The 25,342-nt window shown below is 40.9% G+C and overlaps 1 protein-coding gene across 4 annotated transcripts; it reads right to left on the bottom strand.

The window, feature by feature from the left end:
* Positions 1-4,455: 4,455 nt before the first annotated feature.
* Positions 4,456-24,512, bottom strand: gata2b (GATA binding protein 2b). 4 transcript variants are annotated; one of them, XM_035383174.1, is made up of 6 exons: positions 24,026-24,512; positions 17,197-17,697; positions 15,602-16,198; positions 10,765-10,922; positions 6,923-7,048; positions 4,456-6,152 (listed from the first exon to the last, which is right to left on the bottom strand). In XM_035383174.1, the coding sequence occupies exons 2-6, from the start codon at positions 17,429-17,431 to the stop codon at positions 5,865-5,867; spliced, it is 1,404 nt and encodes a 467-aa protein (XP_035239065.1). In that variant the 5' UTR covers positions 17,432-17,697; positions 24,026-24,512; the 3' UTR covers positions 4,456-5,864. The 4 variants fall into 4 exon arrangements, with proteins under 4 accessions (XP_035239065.1, XP_035239064.1, XP_035239066.1 ...); XM_035383173.1 differs by lacking the exon at positions 24,026-24,512 and adding an exon at positions 18,017-18,281; XM_035383175.1 differs by lacking the exon at positions 24,026-24,512 and adding an exon at positions 18,017-18,281 and having other exon boundaries at positions 10,765-10,919.
* Between the last annotated feature and the right edge of the window lie 830 nt (positions 24,513-25,342).

Here is a 25,342-nt window from a genome sequence, read left to right as displayed (position 1 = left end):
TTGGTCAGATGGGATTGTGGCATCCCTCGGTGGGGGAGAGGGGGTGACGGTGCTATCAGGCAGATCAGGACAGGCTCCCAGTCCCTCTCCCCTCATAGGGACTGGGGAACTAGACTGAACCAACCTTCTTTCTCTTTCATCCTTTATCTCCATCTCTCCTAACTGCTCTCTCGCTCAAGCCAGGGCACGCATTCCGTTTGATTCCGTTAATTGAATTTGGTGAAAAAACAAATCTGGAGTGTGGGGGGAGCGGGGTCGGTATGCAGACCAAGGATCCGTAAACCTTTCAGGAGACTGATTTAAGAGACCCCCAAAGGCTCCTCCGGATGCTCCCTGCTGTGACTTAGCCCCCCCCCCCCCCCCCCCCCGCTGCCTTTCTTATCAATCCGTATTCTGCTTTTATTTCATGACCAAGAGCTCTTTTATATATTGATATGTTTGTGATGTATTGTTCATAGATGAGCATGCTTGCAGGGACAGTGCAGATAAGTGCTTGGGTAAAGTGAGATCCTGAGGGTCTGAAGGACAGAAGAGGCCTTAATGATTGTGCTCAGGCCAAATGCATGCATACGAATACACACAAGCACACACACACACGCAAAATTAACTGTGACTGCATAAACACATTCATTAAACCACATATGGAATGGTGATGACATCTTTTAGTCTTGCCTTATGTCCTGTTGTAATACTCTGTACTGAGGAGATGTATCCATAGTTTCTATTCTGTTTGTTTGTTGACCTTCTGTTTATTCATTGTGAGTACAAATCGGGTCATACTCTGTAGAGGTAGTAATGCTCCAGGTAAATGTGAGAGGTTAATGGCACATGAAGGATCAGGAAGCATGCCCATTGTAAACTCACATGTCTGTGCAGACAGACAGACGGACGCGTGCCACTGCCCCGGAGGATGAGCGCGGTGCCGCCGGCGGACTGGCTGTCAGTCCCCGGCCTCCCCAGCAGAAGAAAGCAGCCTTTTAACCCGCTCCCGGGCTCTGACGTTGGCAGACTGCTTATTATTTTTGGGAACACAGTTCGGTCCCTTTGGAGACGGCATTGAAGTTCGCCGGCCATTTCATGCTCACAAAGGGCAGCCAAAAAATCTAAGTTAAAAAAACACACACACACACACACACACACAGTTTAATTCCCTGTAATGATTTATTAACTCTAAGTGCGCTGTGTCCGATGCTTGGCACCAGGGCCGGTGCCTCCATGTTTCAGACCGAAACCGTGTCGCCTCTGCAGCGGTATCCAGGCCTTACCCCCGCTGCTGCCAGCCCTCCACTAGAGCAGAGGAAGCAGGGCTGGGCAGGGCACGGGTGCTTGCTGCGGTGTGGTGCAGTCTGGGAGTGTTTAGCGGTGGAGGCGGGTGGGGTACGTGGAGGGGGGAGCCTTAGCTTTACCGGACGGGGGACGATCCTGCCCGTAATTGGCCCTAGTCCGCTGCTCTAGTTAGCTGCCGGCTCGGCTGATTGTTTCCTCTGAGCTGTTTGTTAAATGGTTAAAAGTGAAAAAAGTTTGGGGCAGTTTCCTGAAGCCCTCAGCTGTGAGTACATCTGTGTGAAAGATCCAGCCCTCCCCACATGTGTGCTCACGGGCTGCCGGATTGTCTTTCCTTCCTCTATCCTACTAAAGACCTGCTGCCCTTCCTCTCACTTCCCTCAGCTATTCAGAGAGAGTCGGAAAGTGAGGGAGAAAGAGAGAGAGAGACAGAGGGGGAGACAGAGATGGAGAGAGGGGAGAGGGAGAGGAGGAAGTATGAAACAACATACAGAAAAGCACACAAACAGTGCTGTAGTAAAGCATAATGGCTAGTATAATGCCAGTGTACTATATAGGTTAGGTAACCGGGCTTGTAACTGAGAGGTTGTAGGTTCAATTTCCAGTTGGGGTGGTGCTGTTGTACCTTTGGGCAAGGTACTTAAAGTGAATTGCTTCAGTTAAATGTCCGGCTGTATAAATGGATTGTATGTAAAAATGTTATCTGTGTTGTTCTGGATAAGGCCATCTCCTAAATGCATAAATTCACATACTGTTGGAGGACCCTGTAACATAGAGGCTGAGAGGGATGGTGGATAGTGTGCATATCTGGCTGTTATTGTGTGTGTGTGTGTGTGTGTGCGTGCGTGCGTGCAGCGTGCGTGTGTGACTGAGTGTGTGTGTATGAGGTGGATCCTTCTTTCTGTACTACCCCTGTGTTTGGAGCCAGTAGTCTGGGTCACTGTGGTGCACCCTGAGCATCAGTCCCACAGCGACACCCTTTATTCCTGCTGCCACATCGCCCAGAGCAGGGCCTGCACACCCACATGCACACGCATCCACACACACATGCACACACGCACACACACGTCCACACATACACACACACGCGAGCACACACACACATGCACACACACATCCACACATACACACACACGCGAACACACACACATACGTACATTCACACACACATCCACACATACACACACACGCAAGCACATGCACACATATGCACACACACATACACACACATGCACTCACACTCACAGGAGCTTGTATTGATTATATCTGATGATAATAAGAACAATGATCACTACAGCAGAGTAGCAAATGGTCACTGTGATAAATTTCAGTGACAATATCACTGTTAATCAGCAAAGGGAATTGTGATAACACCATATTATGATAATCAAACTGCAGAGTCACTGCCAGTATGCACTGGACATGTTAAGTGCTGGTGGCTGGGTGGCTTAGACTGAGAACACTGAGAAAACAAACACTCAGCAAAAATATGGAGGAAAAAAGCAAAAAAAAAAAGAAAAAAAAAAGTGTGACCTAAGAGAGAAGAGCCGGTGTCACTGTCCTGTTGCATTCGCACTGCCTGTCTGCAGGTTTGCTGCTCTTTGCCCCCCTGCTATCCTCTCTGCTGCACATCTGGACATCAGCTGGGCTACACCAGGTGTGGAAAGACTCACACATCTAAGCACACCTGCTTGCTAGTCTGAGGGATAGGATGCAGCCATGGGAACCACAAGCTGACATCATCTTTCTGTCTATCTGAACAGAAGTCTCTGTCTGTTTGTCTGTTTGTCTGTCTGTCTACTTTGGATAACTGATATGAAATGGGGAGGGGGGGGGGGCATTTATTGTTGTTCTTGAAAAACTGTGAAGAACATTATTTTATTGTATTTTATTTCATAATATAATAAATTAAAGGAGGACTGCTCAATTAAGCCTATTTTTAAATAATAGTTTGTGTCTCCATTTAGATAAATATTGAAGAGGTATAAATGATTATGTATGATAACAAAAATATGGTTAAGATTTTGATTGCTCATCTGCATGCCAGTTTGGGACTGCATTTAACAATCAACGTGTAATCATAAGAGAATTATATCAACTCTGCGCCTCCATTGTAACGAAAACGATTAATCACAAGTGATGTAATGTCCCCTTTTTAGATTATTACAATAGGAAAATACTAGAACAAAGGTCATTCTCAAAGCGGCTGCAGACAAAATGGCAAAGGAATTTCACCTCAGAGAGAACAGAACGTGTGGCTGACTTGCTTAACCGAAGCACAAAGTGCTTTCTCATTGTAAATGCATTTGATAGATGCCAGCCATGAACCAACTCACTGAAGGACTATGGAATTCTGAATGTTGGGTGGATCAGCTGCTTTCCTCTGTACAGGCTGCCATATTTGGAGTGATGCTCGTGAGCTGTAGATCTGTGGAAGCTATTGGTTTCCTTCAGTATAAATGTTGTTGCTCACGTACACATTCTGTACCATAGAGCTTCAGTCCTGCTTTATGTCACCGGAGAGTGCCAAAGATTCCCCTTTTCAGAAGACCCCTTGTTGTCAGTCTGAGACAGTATGTTGAACTAAACACAATAACAGTGCCCTGTCTCAGAGTGAGATTTACATATTATATTGCAGATGAGGAGCAGCTGTCAGAAGGTCTTAAAGAAAAGAACATAATATGTATACTCACAACAAATATGGTGTACAGTTCATGACCTACTGAAGAAGTTTGGGTCAACAGTTGGGTTCAACATCACAAGCGAGCAAAAATGTTTACACCCTAATTCATTATTTATTTATTTACTTGGTAAACACCCTTATCCAACACAAGTTGCATAGCTCAGATTTTGTTTAACCCATTTATATGACTGGTTGTTGGCTAATGTGATTCATTGCTAATTCATTAACATCTTGTTACAACAGCAGTGCTCAGCCTTCTGATTATAATCTCCAGTTCACTGACCACATTGTTCTGCCACCCTGTTCAGCCTGGGCCTTGCATTTCCAATGTTACAACTAACCATCAATGTTGCCTATTGGCCTGAAGTGTTTTAAGTAGTGTCTAAGAAAAGCAGTGATTGGCTGAGCCTTATCCACCTTTGTGATTGCCCTTGTCTACACCCGACAGGCTCAGAAAAGGAATGAAAACAAGATCTCAGAAGCATTGCTTTCACGTACAGTTTCTTTATTATCAGTATGCAATTGTTTCTAGATTGTCAGGTTATATTTACTTCAACAAGCAGGTAGAAGCCGGCCTTTTTTTAATTTTTATTTTTTAGAAAAAAGCTGTAAAGTTGACAACACAGAGAATAGCGAAATACAGGCGTGTGCACACTACAGCGCAGTGCCAAAGTGATGTGAAGCAGAGATAGCCTTCCGGAAAGGTCCATGAGGATCTCTGTGCCAGAGACCTGCAGTCCATCAAAAGCCTCAGATTTCACATAAAAGACATTCATAAACAAAGCTTCTTTTCTAGTAGCTTTTCATTTAGGAGTCTAATGATGGAGCGGATATATAGTATCAAAAATGGATCTCTTTATTTATTTTTTTGCAGAGGAAACATTTTCAGATCAAAAGTCATGTTTTACAGCTCAGGGAAAGCACCTTGGCTAATAAGTCAGTGTTTGCTTGAATTACTATTAATAATAGAAATGATGACGATAACAATAGCCATATGTTTAGAGGAAAAGAAATAAAATGCAGAAAGAAAATAAATTATCCGAATTATAATAATAACAATAACAATAATAATAATAACAACAATAATAATAAACTGTTTTCAAATTAGGGTTTATAAACTTTTTTGTTGCTTATTTTTTTCCGTAAAGTCCTTTAAAAATAGGAGAAGTCCATAATCAGTAATCCAGCATATATTTAACAATGCGGAGGGAATCGCTCAGTCTCTCCCGGCAGATCCACCTCTTGTATCTAAGACATTTACAATATTCACAGTTTCTACAGACGTGCCCACCCTCTGCTTCAGGGCCTGGTGGTGGTGGCGGTGGAGAGATGAGGGAGGGGGGCAGTGAAAGGGCAGGGCTCACAAGGAGGGGGGAGGGGCAGTGCTTCAATGGATGGATGACATCACATGATGGGAGTTTGGTGGGCGACAGTAACCCCTACTGATCTTTTGAGCGCCGCTCATCTGAGGAGGTACCAAGTGACAAAAAATAATAATATAGTCTAATATTTGCACCCTGAATTCTCCAGGTGGCCCTTACAGTGAGGGTAAAGAGCCCCAATTGTTTCCACAGCTCCTGTTATCCCCCTCATCCTTATAGTACAGAGAGAAAAAAAATTCAACGAGTCTCTTGAATTTCACTATCTCCCTCTTTGCTTTATCAAGCCAGATTCTGTACCTTCTTAAAATTCCAAATCACACTGCTTTCCCCCCGATAAAAAAATATAGGAAAACAAAGCTCGCTGCTCTCCACTTCGCAGCCACATGCACTCGCTCACTCTCTCTATCGCTCTCACTCACTCACGTGCTTGCTCACACTCCTGTGCCCCTCCTGTAGCTGAAGGGGAGGATATGGGCTACTCGGCGCAGCAGGGAGGTTTAGGGGGAGCTATAGGCTCAGCCCATGGCAGTGACCATGCTGGAGTGGTGAGGGTGGCCGAAGGACGGGTGGATGGGGGTGGGGGTGGGCAGCATGTGTCCGGAGTGGCCGAAAGGTGGCAGGTGACCCATGTGTGTCATGTGACCAGCCAGCGCGGCGGCGCTGAAGGGCGAGGCCTTGTCGTGCATGCACTTGGAGAGCTCCTCGTAGCCCTCACCACCCTTCTTACTCTTCTTGGACTTGTTGGACATCTTGCGGTTACGTGTCTGAATGCCCTCTTTCTTCATGGTGAGAGGTCGATTCACCTGAAGAGGTGGATGTAGGATGTTAGACAAGTGGACATGGATGCGACTAGCTGGAATTTAATGGAAACGTGTTTAAAAATGATTACTTGTAATAATTTTAAGTATATATAGCCATAAACAAATATTGTCTGATTTTTATCTATTTGAAAACGGAAGGATTACAAGGGGTGCTCTTTTAGGTACAAATTTATGTTAATTACAAAACAACATTCACAGTTTTCATTTTTCAGCAATCATCCTGGCCATAGTCATTTAGTATTATTATATCAATATTGACCAACACTGAGAATAGATATTTAAAAATGTCTTTGCTGGACATGTTCTTATCGTCACTAACTGGACCAAGCCTGATGAATAGAGGTAATAGCAAGCTGTATTAGGGAGCACTGAAATGACAATTTGTATAGTTTGACGCTTATAATGCTTTTGTCTAATCTCTTTTAAAAGCCAACATATCTACTTCAAATAAATAGCGATGGAAGCCACGCTGAATCTGAAAAGGCTACTTTTAACCAAACACCCATCAGTTTAACAGACGCCGTTGCTTGAATGATATTACTACCCTCTTCTGTCTCTTGGGGATAACGCCTCTAATGAAAGCAAAAAAAGACATAAAGAAAGAGAAAAACGGTCAACGGGTTGCGCTTGACGGGATAAATAGGCTTTGCGTCCCCGTCTTCCCCCTTGCGTTAATCAATAAAAGCTGTCCGCCCACTTGACCCATTCGACTGAATCTAGGTACATTTCGCCGTCGGCCGTAGACTACTTACGTTGTGCAGTTTGTAGTAAAGCCCGCAGGCGTTGCACACTGGATCGCCATTTGCATTGCGTCGCCAGAGAGTAGTCGTAGTTGTCTGGCAGTTAGCGCAGCAGGTGCCCGCTCGTCTCGCAGCAGACTGTGGAAAAATGAATTAATTACATTAGCACATGTCGCAAAATAATTGAAACTAGAAATTAAATTAAAACGGGAACGGTTATGTCAGTGCATTTACATTGTGTGTTTTTGAGTATTCTATATGCAAGCTTTCAGCTGAAAATGAAGCGAGAAATGATGCGTACATTAACAATTTACAATTTTGTGTAAACCTATAGATACTCATGGGAGTTTTATTTAAAACATTGCAATCGAATTAAAAGTAAAATATTGATGTTAGTTCCACCCGCTTGACGCTTTGAATTCATTACTTCCTTTGGTACTGCTTCAATTACGAACTGTTACATCTGAAGTGGCCCCAATGCTATTTAAAGGTAGGCCTACATGAATGAAATGCCGACGGCCAAGGATGAAGTACTGAGCTAGGTCTTTCTGTGTTTGGGGTACTTTAACAAACAGCAAGCTAATTATGGCAGTTTCGTGTTTCTGTTCTTAAATGTACTGGAAACATAATACCTTTCATAGACTAGCAAGTTTTTTCGCTCCCTTGGGCCACAGTTTGTTAATATATCTGATTACAATACTATTCAAATATTTTTATTTTTATAATACATTTTAATACTAAGTTATAAATCAGTATTTTCTTAGGTGTTTCTTACACCTTCGTTCATTAGTAGATTAAATGTAGCCTACTGTCTGTAATGGAGAGGGCGGGGGAGCTGGTAAAAACCTCTGATGTACAATCTGTGAGTGCGTTCTGTACCCATTGCCGATCCATTTTCACACTTAATAAGAAACATTTATAAGCATGCAGTTTAAGTATACCCCTACAGCCATATGCGAAAATCTATTTTTCCTTCAGTAGTAATCTACACTGCAATAGTAAGGTAGGCCCTGGTATGGAGTTGATGTGAAATTAGATAACTGTGAAAACAAGGGACTATTCCAATTTGTACAAAACAGAAAGTCGACAAGCGCGTGCACTGCGTAGGCTCCTGACCTTGGCAAACAACTGGGCCAGAACATAAATCCATTTATTTTCCATGTACCCCCCTCCCCCCTCCCCGTCGCCCCTTGGTCTCTCAACACAAAACTGGGTCCTACAATGTGCTAATCGCTTTACTGTATGCGCCGAGGTCTCGCCAGTAAGGACTATAGAAAATTCAGCGCGGTTAGTTGCAGACGGAAACATGCGTGAGCCCGGCTTCCTTATCGGTCCAGGGCAGATATCCGGATAGGAAACAACTGGATGGCCTTTGAACGAGCTCAGAAAACACTTGAGCTTAAAAAGTACAAAGTAGTGGCGAATGACTCCATGGAAAAAAGTGATGAACTTTTCAGAACAAGAGAGGGAAATTAATTAAACGAAAAAAATTGAAAGAAAAGAAAATGGAGGCAGACTAGACTTAATGCATTCTCCTTGTATAATAGCGATACTGCTACTATACTATCACTACACCTACTAATACTAATACTAATTATTATTATTATTGTTATATATTATTATTTATTCGTTTAGCCTAGAGTAGCGATGTTAATGACATTTTGCTATCTAGCAGTATTTTGTTTGATACAAGCAGCTGGGAGTATTATTGTAGAAGTCAGACAAACCAGGAGAGCAATAACCCCACATCATGTTTGCTTTCAGGCACGATGATTATTATTTCTAGCTGAAATGTGTATTACTTTTTGATCCTAATCTCAGCGAATTCCAAAACAAACAAACAAACAAACAAACAAACAAACAAAAATCAATAAAACTTGCAGGGCTACCGGGCAACGTCTACGTATTCAAATGTCTGCGTGTAAACCTGATGCAGGCGCAGCGTGTAAACCACTGCTGAGTCAGAATCATAAGATCTGGAGCGCTAGATGGAATTCTATAGCTGTAGTAAGAACGCGCGGCCGCTCTGCCACGAATTCATGGGGTTAGGTTCGACGGAGCCCACGGCATTTTTGGAGACGCTAGATGCCCCTCTTTGTTCGGTTCCAAAACCTGTTTAAAAGCGAATAGTTATATCCATTTAAGTATTTTCTTACAACTACTACATCTGACTGGAACCTGTTGAACAATTATGGGCAGCGAAATAAAACAACTGGAAACAGGCTGTATTTCTATTTTTTAAATTCTGTCATGCACGCAGAAGCCACACGTATTTTATATAATTTATATTGTAGACTACTGCGATGATTTTACATGTAGAGGCCATATCAAATGTAAGCCTAGAAAAATGTCATAAATGCATAGCGCAAGTGGTTTTTTTAAGCTAGACTTGCTACCACCTTAAATTAATTATATACAATTAGTAAATTCTGCTTTGTCCCATTAAATGCTTTGTTTCGGAGTGTAAAATAGAGAAAAGGTCACGGAGAAGTTGCGCTTCTATCTGTATTCTACCGACAGCATTTCAGGATACTAATTGTTTGCATTGAATTTCACTCTAATAGATTATGTTATCCAGATATTCTAACTGGCTTTAAATTCAGTGACTAAAAATCATATTATATCGAATAAAAAGCGCTTAGCGCTCATCCGCCCCCAGAAAGTAAATCGACAATACATTTGCGGTAGTATCTGTTTACTGATTATTATTATTATTATTATTATCATTATTATTATTATTAGGGTCATTCAAAACGGTGGTATACTTTCAGTTAGCTTGGAACCGAACCTAGTAATAATAATGATCATAATCATAAATATCATACGTCTAAAATTCCACAATTTACTTCAATTGAACACTCGATGTCGTATATTATAAGTTCAACAACGCAATAATAATATAACGGACTGTGTAAACAATGTCTCCATTTATATTATTTTTTGTTTTGTAATTATGTGGTCTGTATATTTTTTCCTCTAGCCGATAAACAAAATGTTAAATAGAGAAGTACAGTGGTAGTACTTTTTATCTAATTCTATCAGTAGTACTTTTCCGGATTATTTGTCTTTTACTTAGGCGCCCTTCCATATCTGTGTAATTTGTTATATAACTAAAAAAACATTTCATTTGCATTTATTTTAATCCCGATGATGATAGGCTATCCTTTGATCATTTCCATTTGCTCCGGCGAAACTGTGCTTATTGTGCCTAGATTTTGCATACTCGTTTATAACACTCCCACGAAAAGCGCAGGGACCAAGCAGTCCGACCGTAACCTCGCTAACGATCATCACACGTAAATTATGACGAATATGCACAGTAAAATGTCCAGTGTAGCACCAGAGTGGGACTAAATGTTATTTGTTAGATTGAATGAACACTGGACATTTTATTGTGTGGGTCTGACATTTAGCTCAGAAAGCCAATCCACAATAACAGCAACATTACAACATTATACGTTCAAAACAAACGGTCCTCTCTGCTGAGGCCTTGGTGTATACATTATTCAAATGATCATTCTAAGTCAATAAGATAAGTCTTTTAATAAGACTTATTAAAACAAATTAATTTAGAACACCAATAATAGCCTGTGAATTGCATTGATGATAATAAAACCCACACGAGTACTATCAGTGACAGTATCAGAAGTAGCAGCAATAATGATAGCAGTAACAATACCAATAGCCGTTGTATTGTAACAGGCGTTGTATGGGATCACCAGGGTGAGTGTGAAACACAATTCCAGGAAGCTGATCGGGAAAATATAACTTTCCTAGAATTGTGTTTATGGTCCCCTCTTGTGTTCTTAGTTACCCCCTTCTCAGAGGCCGGGCGATAGTTGTGGTATACGCACCAGTCTGCGTTTGGGCTTGATGAGGGGTCGGTTTTGGCCGTTCATCTTGTGGTAGAGGCCGCAGGCATTGCAGAGGTAGTGCCCGGTACCGTCCCGCCGCCACAGGGGGGTGGAGGTGGCCCCGCAGTTGACACATTCTCGTCCCTCTGAGCAGCATGCAGGTGGGGGAAAACAAAGGGATATTTATAAAATTTATGAATAAACACCCCGGGACACAGGTATACACACAAATGTCTCATGAGCAAAGGTCACGGTATTGAAGTCGAATATTTCTGTAAGGCTATCATATTGTTTGGTTGTTCTTGAAAATATGGAGTGTGTTGTTATACAAGCAGGCTTTCAGTGCAACCAGGCTGCCTACATATTATCACTAAATGTTTGACTCATTAACTGTGACCAGACTGATCAGCCGTATTAGCCCTTCAGTGTTTGTCCAAGAGTGTTTGTATAACATTAATGGATGCTCCATTTGCAAAGAGCAGTTTATAAATTCCAGAACAATATTGTGAAGTAAAGTCCAAGATCATGACAGATTGGGTGTGGAGGCAGGGACACGGAAATTATGCATATATCCTGTGGAGTTCTGTGGGCTCGGGAATTGTGTAGAATGTGGTCTTTAAATTAAGTTCCATGTGTTGTTGTCTTTGTTTTAGTAACAGCCCTAATTATTACATTCTGTTTCTGTCACTAATTGCATTTTCATTTTAGTGGTACCACACAGGGTAGGGTGTTTGGGAAAGTGTATTCGGTATTGAGTAGGCAAATGTAGGCAAATGTGTTTAACCTTCCTCTGACTTTTAGAACAGAAAAATCAAAAACTGCTCCTGGGTTTTCTTTGTCTGATTGGCTTGTGTAACTCCATGGCTGGTCAGATTCAGCTGCTGACTGGATCATGTGAAGCTCATAACATCCAAGCTAGGCAGTGGTTGCCAACCAGAAATTTTAAGCTAATTATGGCTTTATAAATAATCTTTAAAAGTGGTGTAGGGTATCACATAGTTGTTCCCACATATAGTAACTACCGTAAATATTCGTCTGGATGCTGAAGCTTGCCATTTTTGTTGAGCTTACACCTTATGCATTGTGGCTGGTTATTTGCTTTTGTAACCCTTTATGTGGGCTTTAAGCACAGGCTTGTGTTCATCACCTGTCCTGTTATCCCTGCGGTCTTTACCGGCCTAAGAGCACAAGCCCTGTGCTGGGTTAGGGAATATGGATACTGCGGCATGTGTGGAGCAGTGATATAATTTGTGATTGGCATCTCCCAGTGAAACCTCAGCCATTGCTGGCTCTTCTCACAGATCGGTACCTACACTGTGTAGTAATCATGATGCCTCTTTTGGACGCACCTATTTTACAGAGGTTTTTCTTCCCTTGGTATCTCACTCAAACACCATTCCCAACCCCACCAACCCAAACGTGAAAAAAGAGTGTTTATTCCCCATACCCCTTTGCACTGGAATTCTAGTTGTGCTAAAGCGATGGAATTGATGAACTAACAGTCTGTGGGAACTGCACTGATTTAAATGAGGCTGTTGCTTCAGTCAGGGGAATACATGCCAGACGCAGACCATGTGAACAGAGCAATAGAGAGGAAGAGAGGCTGGGGAGAGGGGATGGGGCCGAATGCAGGGTTAGTCCGACAGGAAGCAGATCTAAGGTATGTATGCTTAGTGACTTCCAAAATTATACCATGCCAGCATCTTAAAGATTAATCTAGCAAGGTGACAGATATCTATGTTGGATCTCACAGATGGGGAAGAGGTTTTTTTAGCAACCGCTATCCTAATGTGCCAGGGGAAACTGGTGCTTCATTAATCTATCAGCAGAGCTGATGCACAGCCAAATACTTTGGTCCTCATAAAGCCTATAGTGTGATTCTGTCAAATGTGTGACTTAATGGAGTAAGAAGTATATTGTCTTGCTATTAACGTTTTACTTATGACACACTTTACATTATTATTATTATGATGTAGTCTAATCGACATTTGCAAGGTCAAAACAGTTATCATTTTGGTAAAAAGGCTACTACCAGGTTCCTGAATTCACATCCTGAATCAATTTACCTTGAATAATAATAGTAGTAGTAGTAGTAGTAGTAATAATAATAATAATAATAATAATAATACATCTTGAGGGCAATATCAATTCAGTCCGTTTACTAAGCAGTTAATAAACGTGTCAGAAGTGGGAGTATGATGCAGGGGTAGTAAATGGATCACGTTGGGACAATAATCTTTTTCAAAATAATGAATACTTGAAAAAAAACAAACGAGCTAAAATACTAATTCAAACAAAGGGCACGATGTAAATAAAATTGTTTAAAGGTATTTTATGTCCTCAGTGTGATACTATAATTAAAATGGAGATACGAATCGAATTTTTGTTTGTTAAATTTACATTAGAGCACATAATGTAAAACGCATTATTATTATTATTATTATTATTATTATTATTATTGTTGTTGTTATTATTATTATTGTTATTGTTAATAATAATAATAATAATAATAATAATAATAATAATAATAACAATGACGATGATGATGATAATAATAATAATAATAATTCAAATTGTTATTATTATTAGCCAATCGAACGGCTTTTGATCCGACGTGATGGGCAACCTAATATTACCACTTAACTTATATATAATTTACTGCCACTGAGATCTTCTAAAAGTACACAGCAAATTTCTCAACTCTCACAGAGTACATTTAATCAATATTGGACTCACATAAACTAATATAAATGTTTTTTCTGTTTACATTCTCTGCTACTCAGTGCCGCAAGCCAAGACCTTATACTCAAAAAAACAAACAGCTTTATTGTTGCCATTGATGGCGTGTAGCGTCGCAATGGTTTGTTAGTCTTGGGGAGAGGAGTGGGGCGGGGGTGCATGTCGTGCCCTGTCCACTTGGAGGTAGACAGGATATGGCAGGAGACGGAGCGTCGTGACTCCTGCCTTTAAATGTATAATATAGTCCACATTTCAGAAAAAAACAGCAAAGCATGAAGCGGGTTCTCTAAACAACAGACGCCACGAGGGACATATTAGTTCAACATGCAGCTTTCACCCTTACTACCTCTGCCCCAACGGGACGTCAGTCATAGTGTTCTAGCCCTGCAATGCGTAATTATGTAAAAGGAGAAAATTATGCCAGTACTTTTTAATATGTATCTATTTCATAAACGCTTAATTTATTCGTGTTCCAGCTGTCTAATGAACCGATTCGTTTCTCGTTTTAAGGTATCTCTAAAACAAACAATAGCCTGAATAAATAGAATTGTCTTGCTACGAAGGAAATGTTTTCCTACACTTATGTTTGAATTCATGAAAATATATTATATCTTCCATCTTTAAGCTTTTTTAGGATTTAGATATCGGCTGTGGATGTATTAAATTCGCGTTGTGTCAAGCGTTTTATATCTGTCTCCGCTTCGATTTAATAATTTGAAAGTTAATATAAAATAATAGATAAAATGGCATTAAGTCTTGTCAGTGGAGGAACCCCATGCTTACATCTGCATGTAGTGGACGTATTTATTTATGAGACTTTGACCGCGACTGGTTTTGTTTGTGTAACTTCATCTAAGGAGAGTGTGTTTACATTTGGTGGCGAATTGAATCGACATGTGATTAGGGCTACTGAAACAAGTTCTGACAACTACTTCACGATAAGATAACCCAAAAGAGCGAACATTAGCCCGTCTGCACACACCCCATACCCACCCCCAGGTATCACTGAGACTAATTCAACGAAGATTTCAGTAGGGTACCTTTTGTCCCCGCGCTTGTTATGTTAACTAATCAGGTTACGCTTTGTAATGATAGGTCACTTAATTCTGATAATAATGCATACCACTTCTAATAGCATCCAATTTTATGATTAACTTAGAAAATCCGTCGACTGATGAACATTGACAGTACCAGACAACCCTGTCTAGTGTTAAAAGAAGAAGACTTAAGTAAGGAGAATATAAAGTTTGTAAAACTATGATATCCTGCTCGTGTCCCTTCTTGATTCTTTTTAAAAACAACAGCGACATCTGTAAACTTCTGGCCAAAACCATTAGCGAGATTTAATAGCCGTAATTTAATAGCCATTTTATACGAGTGAAACGCATGCTTACTAGTAGGACATTTGGATTGAAATCCACTTTGTGACTCTACTGAGTTACATTTATCCCTTTTGCACATGTATAAAATAATAACTTAACTCAATGTTACATTTATACAGATCTGGCATTTTTCGGCTTAGGCCTACTTGATAAATATGGGTGATCACTTGGATAGGTTCTGGGAACATTTAACCGCGTTTTTAAAGGAACCAAAAGCTTTGTTTATTTTAAGCTGCCAGCATTCAGAATTACAGTGATTCGAAGCATATTTTTTCTTTTATAGCTTTCGTGGGCAACATCTTAACATTTGTCTTGTCAATTACCAACTGAATAGTTTGGTTACCTTATCTGGTTTAGAGGACATGAATACGTTTTGAAAATCATATTTAGATGCATCGTAGGCCGACTTGTACCAGTTTGGATGCGTTTCTTTAACAGACTGTTAGTGTTTGAATAATACTCATGTTTCTCATTTAACTGCGAATTTGACGGGACAGTTGCATAGACGTTTCATTTGTGTCTCATAAAAAACAACGGGATTTGGTCACAAGGTTTGTGCACATATACAGCCCCATAGACGTTTGATCATATTGGTCAAACACAAAATTGAACCACTTGTCTTTCTAATGAATATATTGGGTGTCACACGTGGCATATCGCAAACCATCTTTAAATTTTTATTAATGGCAACAAACCGTCCGTTGATAGAAACTTACCTGAGCAGGAGCGGGTTTTGCTTTTGCACTTTGGAGTGAAGCTGGACGACGATCCTCCGAGAAGACTACCAGGGTGGAACAGGCTGCCACCGTAGTCATGCGCCGTCGGGAGCGAATAAGCAGGGTAGGTCGGGATGGGATGGTGTGTTGATGGGGTCTGGCCACCCATTGACGCCAGGCTGCTTCGGAGCGGACTGGATCCTTCCATCTTCATGCCATCCGCAAGCGACACATACTTGATGGACTCTTTTTCGTCCATTCTGTTTGATGAAGAGGAAGGGGACGCGGCCCCAGGATCCGGAGACACATCCTTTGGAGGGGTAGGAGGGAAGCTGTAAAGATGTGGGCTGGAGTGGGACGCCGGGGTAAGCGAAGACGCCGATGCAGTGCTTGAAGTACTGCTGCAGGAGTAGACAGCGGACAGGCCGCCTGGAGCTCCGGAGCCCCCGGGATGCAGCCCGGGCTTGCTGAAGTGACTAACTGCCCATGCGTTGGGGTGGTGAGCCGCGGAGAGGGCTGCTTTGCCGCTGTCCAGCCAGGGGATACCTGGGCTATGGATAAGGTGCGGCCGGCAGACTTGACCCCCTGTGAGGCGAGCTGGGGAAAAAATTACGCGTTTTATTCTTCGTGTTCAAGAAAGTATTGAAAGGCTATAGTATTGTAAAGAAAGTTTCCCAAGTGGTGAGGAATTTGATTCTCACCTGTTGTGGCAGACATACAATACACTCCTGACATTGTACCAAATATATTGTCATATGCCGTCATAATTGTAACCAGATAGCTGTGGCTAATGCTATAGCTTGAAAACGAAAAATATAACTCGATAGTATTTCCTTAATATTTACCTCATTTGTCTATTCGTAACTTTTAGGAACTTACACTTTTAAAACGTAGTGTCCCACATGCGCATAGTTTGCCTATATACCCCGTGTATAAAACAGTCTAAGAATTCCCTGCAAAAGAATAAATGTTTTTCCTGGTCTTGTTTAGTTTAATGTCGCCGACAGAAAAGGCAACATGTAGCCTACGGTATGGCCTATTGCATTTCGCAACAAGAGAACTTAAGCTAATTGTTAAATCTGTTGCTCGATGCCATTGCAAACTTTCCTCGCACAGCTTCAGCGCGAATAGTGGGAACATTATTCACGATTTTCGTTTTGATTTCATATCCGGGAAGTGCTTCGCTCTCTCCTTTTATTTTTCTTCCCTCTGAAAGCCCCCGCTCCAACAGAGAGGGGTTAAATTACTTGTGTTTCCCTTTCCCTCTCTTCCTTTTTTGTTGTTTATTTTTTATTTTCGGTGAATATATTTTGTTGAGATAAAAGTTTGAGCACCCATTTACAAAATCAGAGGTTCACTTTATAGCAAATAATTGTCGGCTACAGTCAATTATGTAGTCTGTGTATAATAAAGCTGTTTAAACTTTTCGAAGGGCTGACGTTAATAGAGATTTAACGTCATAGTAACCTAGCACAAGATACGTAGGCTATATCATTCTTAGTGACTGAATAGTAAGAGTACGCCCGACACGCTACAACATATTTACACAAATAGAAGTAACAACTTCAACTTTTTGGAAGTCTTAGACATCTTACCGTGCGCTTGGCTGTAAGAAACTCGGGCCCGAGCATGAGCGGGATTATGGTAGTAGGGGTTTCCCTGCGAATCCAGATGATTAAAGAAAACGTCCACTTCATCCGGCGGCAGAAGCTGTGTAGTTGAATCCATGTAGTTGTGTGTCAAGCCAGGGTGGTGCGAGTCTGGGTGCTGGCCGCTCAGTACAGCATGGTGATGCGCCATCCACCGAGTTTGATCCGCTGCTACATCCATCTCCAAAACTTCTCTCCGCAAATTAGTAGGGTTTGCAACTGGAATGCCCCTCCAGGGAGCGCACGGTTGTTGCTCTCCGTTTATCAGTATCTTTTTGTTATTCGGCAATTCCTTTTCGTTTCTTTGAAAAAAGTGTTTTTGTCCAGAAGCCGTGAAAGGTGTTTATTTAAAAACTGGATAATAATGTCCTCCCAACTTGTTCTCACAAAGCCGAAGTCTCGATCTCTCTCTCAGATGGGTATCGGGCTATGCTTGGCATTGGACACCTGTAACACAACCAAGTAAAGGAAGTTAATATTTCAAACGTGTACTTTTATGAGCTAGAGTGGTTCTGTATTGGTAGTTGTTCCTGTAAAACAAACTACTGTGTCTCTCGCTCCTCTAAGTTGTGTTTTGTAAGCGATGCATGTGAGATATGTGATATACGATAAGGAACACAAGCTGTTCCCACCCCCTCTGCCGACCCTGTAGAGTTATACCGGTCATCACAAACGCCTCAAGTCAGTTGGGTACAGTTAAAACATGAAACGGAACAAGCTTAATTTAGACTTTGAAATAAATTCATTGCAATAAAAGGATACTTACAGTTTTAAAATCAGAAATGCCTTTTAGAGCCCCCCTTTCTCGTTTAATACTTCTCTTATTCCGATTTACAGTCCCGTTGGGAGCATGTCCAGTCCAGAGTCACAACTGGATATTGCAAATTTTGCTCGGTGTTCGCGCAGCTCTAACAGTCTGCTTATTTTATTTTGTCTTGTTTTATGCAGCGTCGTCTACCGATTAAGCCACTGCTGACTAGAGAGGCCTTTTAGCGACATGCAGCTGTATAAACTGTCAGAGCTGGCGCCAGTAAATTCCATATCATGCGCGCAGGGGCGGGGTCTAGGGTTCGGCAATGACCTCCTGCTAGCCAATGGACATTAGCCTTTCTTGTGATTGGCTAATTCGTCAGCGGAGAACCCTCACTCCTCAATTTCCATTCCAAACTCAAACTGGCGGACAGCACCGTTCTCCGTGCCCCACACATCTCAAGACATATTAATCAACACGGTAATTTATTGAGATCTCTGCAGCGACCTGAATCAACGGGACAATTGCCCCTTGATAATGACTTATTTTCACACAAAACCTAAAGGAGAGAGAGAGGGAGAGAGAAAGTGTGTCCAAACGGGGGCATCAATTCAATATTGTAATTCTTTCTGAAAACAAAAACAATGAGCAGTCAATAAGCTAAGACAATTTTCACTTTGTAGCATATGGTTTCCAAATTTAAGCTTCTGACAGTTCTTTAAAATAGTTTCTGACATTTTGTCAATATAAAATGACTTGTAACATTGTAAAACATGTAGGAATATTTTACCATGAGCTTTGATAAAATAAATGTAAGTAATAACGCAGAATTTGGTTAATAAGTAGTTATGTTTTAAAACTGCGCTCGAAATAACTCGAATGGATACTGTTAATATTAGGCTATGTTAGTTGAAGTATACCTCTTTTGATAAACTGAAATCTGTTTGCTGTATCATTAATCACATAACTCTGTGGCGGTAATTATACTGAGGTAATAGCCACGACATCCCTTTTAAAATAGAAAAGCATGGAAATAAATACAATTCGACGCTTTGTTAATCAGGGAAAAACCTACTTTACATTTCAATAGCACTAAGACATGGTGCGCGCGTTTTAACTCAAAAGACAATTAGTTGCTGTTTACTGGGTATGCACATTTGTTTTTCCACAGTTGCATGTTGTCAAAACAACCGAGTGTCATATACATATATAAAGACAGGGTCCCGCAAATTACGCTGATTTGTGATTAGACGTGAAGTCCTATAATTTAATATTTTGGCAGAGGCTACGAGGAGTTGTCAGAAAGGCGTTTGTTGTTGAAAACAAAACGTGAATTGCCAAGTGTTTCACATTTTGTGTCTGATGTTTTTTGATAACGTTACCTCTGCCCTGAGGAAAATAACGTGTAGCTATAGACTACCTAACCTTCCAGTCTTGCTGTAATTTTGCATACAGAAATGTTCCACGTGCGCTTTTCTCAATCGCTTTTTAACACCTATCGCCGCTCACCGGCCGCGAAACTCCTTGCAGCAACACTTGATGGGAATAAATTATTCAGTGAACCTGCTTGTCTGGTGTGTTACCATCTGCGGGGTTGAATGTCGCAGCAAACCGCAGGATAAACTCGCTGGCCGGGGTGTTCCGGCTTAGCCGCCCGGGTCAGTGACACTTCTCACTGCAGCCCCCCGTCACTTTCACTGAGACGGTAATGAGCAAATGATTCATCGTCCCGAAAATCAATGAAGGGAGCTTCGCTAAACCATGTTAATTAGGATATTGAAACAATAGAAAATCAGTATTAATAACAACAACATAATGACAAAAAACATTTGTGTACACCACTTAAATACCGATAATTCATTAAAAATGTTTCCACTTCTCCCACGCAAATTGCGCGTGTGTGTGTGCGCGCGCGCGTACGTGTGTGTGGGATGGGGTGGGGTGGGGAACTTAAAAAGGATTGACAGGCAATAATTGGAGAGAGCTCGGGGCCCTGACCGGCCGACTAGCCGCCACTCTGACGCCGCACCCTGACGTCAGCGCATCACAGAGAAGAAAAAAAATATATAATCAGGAAATGAACTTTTAATAATACAAAACGAGAGAGTGAGCGAGGGGAAGGAGATCTATTTACGTCCCAGCGGACGGATTCTAAGAATGCAGATTCGTCAGTCCAGGGATTCAAGGATTTAAAGACAGCAGATATATATATATATATATATATATTATGTCTCTAAATCGTCAAATCATGTGAGTCTGTGGTAAAATTAATGTTCGAACTGATTACGTTCAATATTTATGTCATATCGGCTAATAAATCTAACATTAGCTCATCAACTGTATCTTTTTTGTCATGGTTATCTGAAATTTTATCATTAAATCATTTAATAGCGCGTTTTGTTGAAGAAATTTTATAAGATTGTGGTTGGAACATTTAAAATGTATTGATAATCAAGACTTATCAAGGCAGTAGGCAATTGGCTGATAGAAATCCCAACACCGATTGTTGTCTTTCAGACATTACCACATATTGAATCATTTACACTGTCCTCAGAAGCCTGCTACTTTGAAGTCCCCTTTAGCACCATATGTCTTTGAACCATGAGTCTGAACTAGACACCTCTGCACTCGACTCCACGTACAGTCCTATACATGCTGTGTTCAGGATGCTATTTTCAAACAGTTATCATTGCCACATCTATTTCCGATAGCTGAAAATTACTTTGGATAGTCGTGGATTGGCCTGCCCTTAATTACATCCACGTCATCTGGCCTGCTGGATGCATATTTTGGCTTTACGTCAAATACATGGGACAGTCACAAGGCGAGTACACAACAGGTTCCCTACAGTCACCCACAATATTTTATCTGAACTGTCCTTACCAAGGCGGTGACTAGTCTGACTAACTTTGGTTTGGTGGGGGTTTTATCTTTTAACCTGATTGTAAGACTAAGTATTGTCCTACTATTGTCCCGGTAATATAATGACAACACGAGTATATATTATAGGCTTGGAATGCTTCTTTTTTTGTTTGTTTTTTTTAAACATTATTTTATACTGGTTAATACAGGCGATGGTAGTGTTTATACACTGAACACATCGCTGTTCTAGGATAATGAGAAAGATTGGTTATGATTGACAAAAATGACATTCATAGCCGCAGTAATCGTTCAAATGATTAACAAGTGTCGCGACACGGATTAGCGTTCTTAACCTGTTTGTTCCCACCGCGCATGATCGCCTTCCATTGTCCAATGGGGCAAAGACCAGGTTTGGGCGGGTGAGGAATAAGCGAGCTCCTGATTACAGAGAGAGAAAGAGTGACACAAACCAGCTGCAGCATTATTGTACTACTCACGGATAATTCGATTGTGGCTTAGCAGAGGGGGCCTGAAACTAGCAACAAAAAGTCACAAGTCCAGCCCGAGGGAACACTGGCTCAGAAGAATAGAGACCTTGAATCCTTTGCCTGTAACTGGATTAACATTCAGGCTCAAAATCGTATAAGGCTACCGGAGTGTCTTTGTCTGACGTAATTCAGCAACATTTGTCACAACTGGGGTGCAGATAAAATAAATATTTTCGCAGAGCAGTGGATATTTTGAAAAGTAGAGTGCATTTTGACCATATGTTTTTTCGGTCATATGTGACTTTTTGGCCTGCAGTGGTGTCTAGTGTGAAACACAACTGCCTGGTCATTGAAAAACGGGCATAAGCATCTTGTATTTTTGTTTTCTATTTGTATCATGGAAACGGAAACACGTTAGAGACCAAATAATTTGCAGCCCCTCCCCCAATAAGCTGCCATTAGCTTTTTAAAAGTGGTGATTTAATTTTGGAGTCACACGCCAGCAATACTCCAGTGTATTACAGACAACCCTTTTATATTTTTTCCCCATAGCTGGTGTAATTATAGGAAGGCTCATGCCATTGTACAATGGAGAAAAAACGTACCTTTTCAGGTGTGGACAAAATACGTTTGTTTATCTGCGGTGCTTTATTTCTCTGACTCAGTCTCAACCTTTGGTTTATCTCATTTCACTGGTTTTGAAGTAAAATGGTTCATTATTGGTTATGCTAAAGGTTTTCATAGCCTATTGTTAATTATCATTGTCAGTAGCCTATACGATGGAATGATTTAATCTCAATGTTCTTTGTCACCAATTCTAAACAGTTTCAAGTATTCATCTCCAAGAAAGGAAATAATAATTCAATTTGCAGAATTACTTAACTAAAATAGATGAAAGTGAATGTTAAGTTTCATGAACTGCAGTATTGTGTCCATTTTATTTAAATTAATATCGTATTGAAACATACTGATATTGTATACTGATATTTTGGCAATTCGAAAAATATTTTTTTTCTCGGATGTCACTACGTAGAAGAACACATAGCCTATACACAGTGAAATGTCCAGTGTTAATTCAACTCTTCACAGATAACATTTGGTCCCACATTCCAAAGTGGGACCAAATGTAATGGATTAAGAGTTTAATTAACACTGGACATTTTACTGTGTGGGGCCTAAAGGGCCTTGTTTGGTATGGTCGTAAACTTTATTATCGTAACTTATGGTTTCTGATAAACTGAGCTTTTGAGAGTAAATCACGAGTTAATTGTGCAAAAGAGAATTTCTAGCGCGTGAATGGTCCGTTTCAGAGGCGAAAGAAAGAAATAAAATAATAATTTACTAATGCTGAATTTGGAAGCCAATCTGTTTTTCATTTGGTGAGAGTAATGCGAGACATCTAATTACAACATCTTATTAGAATTCCACGGGTAAGCGGCATAAACATTTAGAATTTCTGTATGTTCTTTGATTTAACCTAAAGTTCCGTGTGTGCGTGTGTGTGTCTGTGCGTGTGCGTGTGCGTTTGTGTGTGCATGCGTGTGTGTGTGTGGGTGTGTGTGTTATAAATGGTGAATGTTGCCGTTTTAAATCTTGTAGGCCTACATGGTAAGCAAGCAAGTCAGAAAATATTTTAAACGTTTAATGTATTAGTGTCGTTAGGTGCCAGGTATGATGTCATATTAATGTGATGTCAAGGTGTAATTCCGTGGAAAATTTGCTTTAGCAGCAGGAAGAGCGATCTTGCAGATGCGGTTTTCTATCCATCATACGCTCGATTTGCAGGTTTGGGGATAAGGCGTTCCCCTGAGCTGTTGATTTTCAGTTTGCGCTACCCAAATGGCTAGCGATATAATAATAATAATAATAATAATAATAATAATAATAATAATAATAATAATAATAATAATAACATACGAATTAAAATGCACCAAACAATGCGGTTTTCAAAGCTGTATATGCTTATAATATGTGGAATAGAGTTGGCTAAGTCACTGGCAATTGTGTATATTATGAAATAAAATAAAGTATGATTATTGGAATGAAGACGGTCTTTAGCTCAACCAGGTAGTTGGTGTGCGTTTTAAATATCCCAATATATGGCATGCTTTTTCTACCTGTTCCATTTAATTGAATGTGGTGTGGGAGGCTGCAGCCACGCGACTTCACTGTGAGTCTGCATGCAGGGCTCCTGGCTTCTGTGTGCAGACATATCTTGCATTCCATGCGAATGTACACCTCAATGGTACGGAGACGACTGCCAATACTTCCCTTTCTATTTCTTAACGCATTTCACACTGTAATACATTAATTGCAAGCGCTGTAGATTGATTTGCTATACGATCAAGCCTTTCCAATTTATTTAATCAATTTTCAACTTCAATTTACTCCCTTTGTATTTTGACGAGTCACAAAAATAAGCAGTTTTTTGTCCATGAAACTAATACTTTTTTGTTAATTTTCATTTTGTTAATAATCTTTTTGCTAATAGCGTATTGCCATACACACGAATGAAGAGAAAATCCATAAAAGTGACGAACCACTCACAGCCAACTCAGAATTACATCTTCATTCCAATGTTTGAATGGTAAGCACAGTGTGCATAATCACGATCAAAAGCAAGTCTTAATCGTACAACGTTACATTAAATCAGAGCAAGTGAAAATGATCTTACCATAACTGAAGAAAGGCAATGCGCATTTCAATAAAAAATTCCCACTTGCTTGATTTAATTGCGCACCATCGACCCACTGTTTTTCACTTTGATAGAGCAGTTGATCTGGGGGGATGGAAATAATCAGAGAAGAGCTGTGACTCATTTGTTTAAAGAAAACAGGGCTTCGCCACGCCGAGCTCTGCGGCAGTTCTTCAGCGTCCCTTCTTCAAGTGCATCAGTGCAAATCAAGATCATCCGCGCTTGGTTCTGGGTAACAGCACAGTTACGACAAGGGAAGCGAAGAGTCTGGGTGGCTCCGTGTACAGATTATGCCAGCGAGTTCTCCCTCCTCCCCCCTTTGAATTTTGCCTGTCGTCTTTTGCCTCTTGCTCTCTCTGCTTGCCAAGTCTCTCTCTCTCTCGCTCACTCTCTTTCTTTCTCCCCCTCTTCCTCCTCAAAACAGAGGGAGAAACTTCTGTACTCCAGGTATTCAAAAGTAGATCAACGTAACACTGCGTCAAATTACAGCTGCCCCTCACTCCCTGTCTTCCGGGTCGGAGTATTTGAGAATTGCAGTCAGGAGAACCCACCAGGTTATGTGCTTCCCAGTCAAGATTTTTCCCAAGCCAGCGGCAATGTTCCCGATTAGGCTAAGGCATGATTCGACCGCTTTCTGCGCAACCCCGAAAGAGTGGACGAATTCAAAAACAAGTGAAAGTGTGAACGTTGTATTTTATTCAATTTGCAGTAGCATTAGCCTACTGTTCTTTTGCCATTTCGAATGCACTTATGTTTTGTAAGTCTTGTACGTAATGTACAATTAGCCTATAACAGCACCAGTCTATTCGTTCGCCCATGCAATCCACCGTGAAAAAAGTGACATCACCCATTACCTGCGCTGTTAATGGCATCAGTGAAACACGTGTCCTCTGTAGTCGGGCTGCTAACTTGGGTTGCAGGGGAAGCAATATAAAGACGTATATGCAAAAATCCGTAAGGACGCTGACGCTGATCCTTGAGCAAAATTCCCTAACCAACAGAAAATCTGAGCGCAGTTCGGCATTACTTGGGGAAGGAAATGATCCTTAATGACGTAAGCAAATCGTTTTCTGGGTATTTTGCACGTATAGGTCACTCCGTTATTTTCTGTTAGATAATTAAGATTTTTGCATGGTCTCATGCACCATTAGCATGGTGGTATCATTTCTGCAGTGGGCACGCAACTTGCTTTGTTTTCATCGCTGGGACATTTTGGGAAAGTATCAATATAGTCAAATGAGCATGTATTATATGGTACACAGTAAAGTGGTGAGCGTTAAATCGGCTCTTAATAGA

Source organism: Anguilla anguilla, chromosome 11 (genome assembly GCF_013347855.1).
Source record: "Anguilla anguilla isolate fAngAng1 chromosome 11, fAngAng1.pri, whole genome shotgun sequence".
In the NCBI taxonomy this organism is placed as follows: Eukaryota; Metazoa; Chordata; class Actinopteri; order Anguilliformes; family Anguillidae; genus Anguilla; species Anguilla anguilla.
Note: the sequence above shows the minus strand (reverse complement) of the source record. Positions and strands in the feature narration are given on the sequence as shown.

Coding starts and splice junctions, on each gene's coding strand:
- gata2b (XM_035383174.1), bottom strand. CDS start 17,431: ATGGATGTAGCAGCGGATCAAACTCGGTGGATGGCGCATCACCATGCT. Junction 16,199..17,196: donor TTCTTACAGCCAAGCGCACG/GTAAGATGTCTA, acceptor TTTTTTCCCCAG/CTCGCCTCACAGGGGGTCAA. Junction 10,923..15,601: donor CAAAACCCGCTCCTGCTCAG/GTAAGTTTCTAT, acceptor TTCCCCCACCTG/CATGCTGCTCAGAGGGACGA.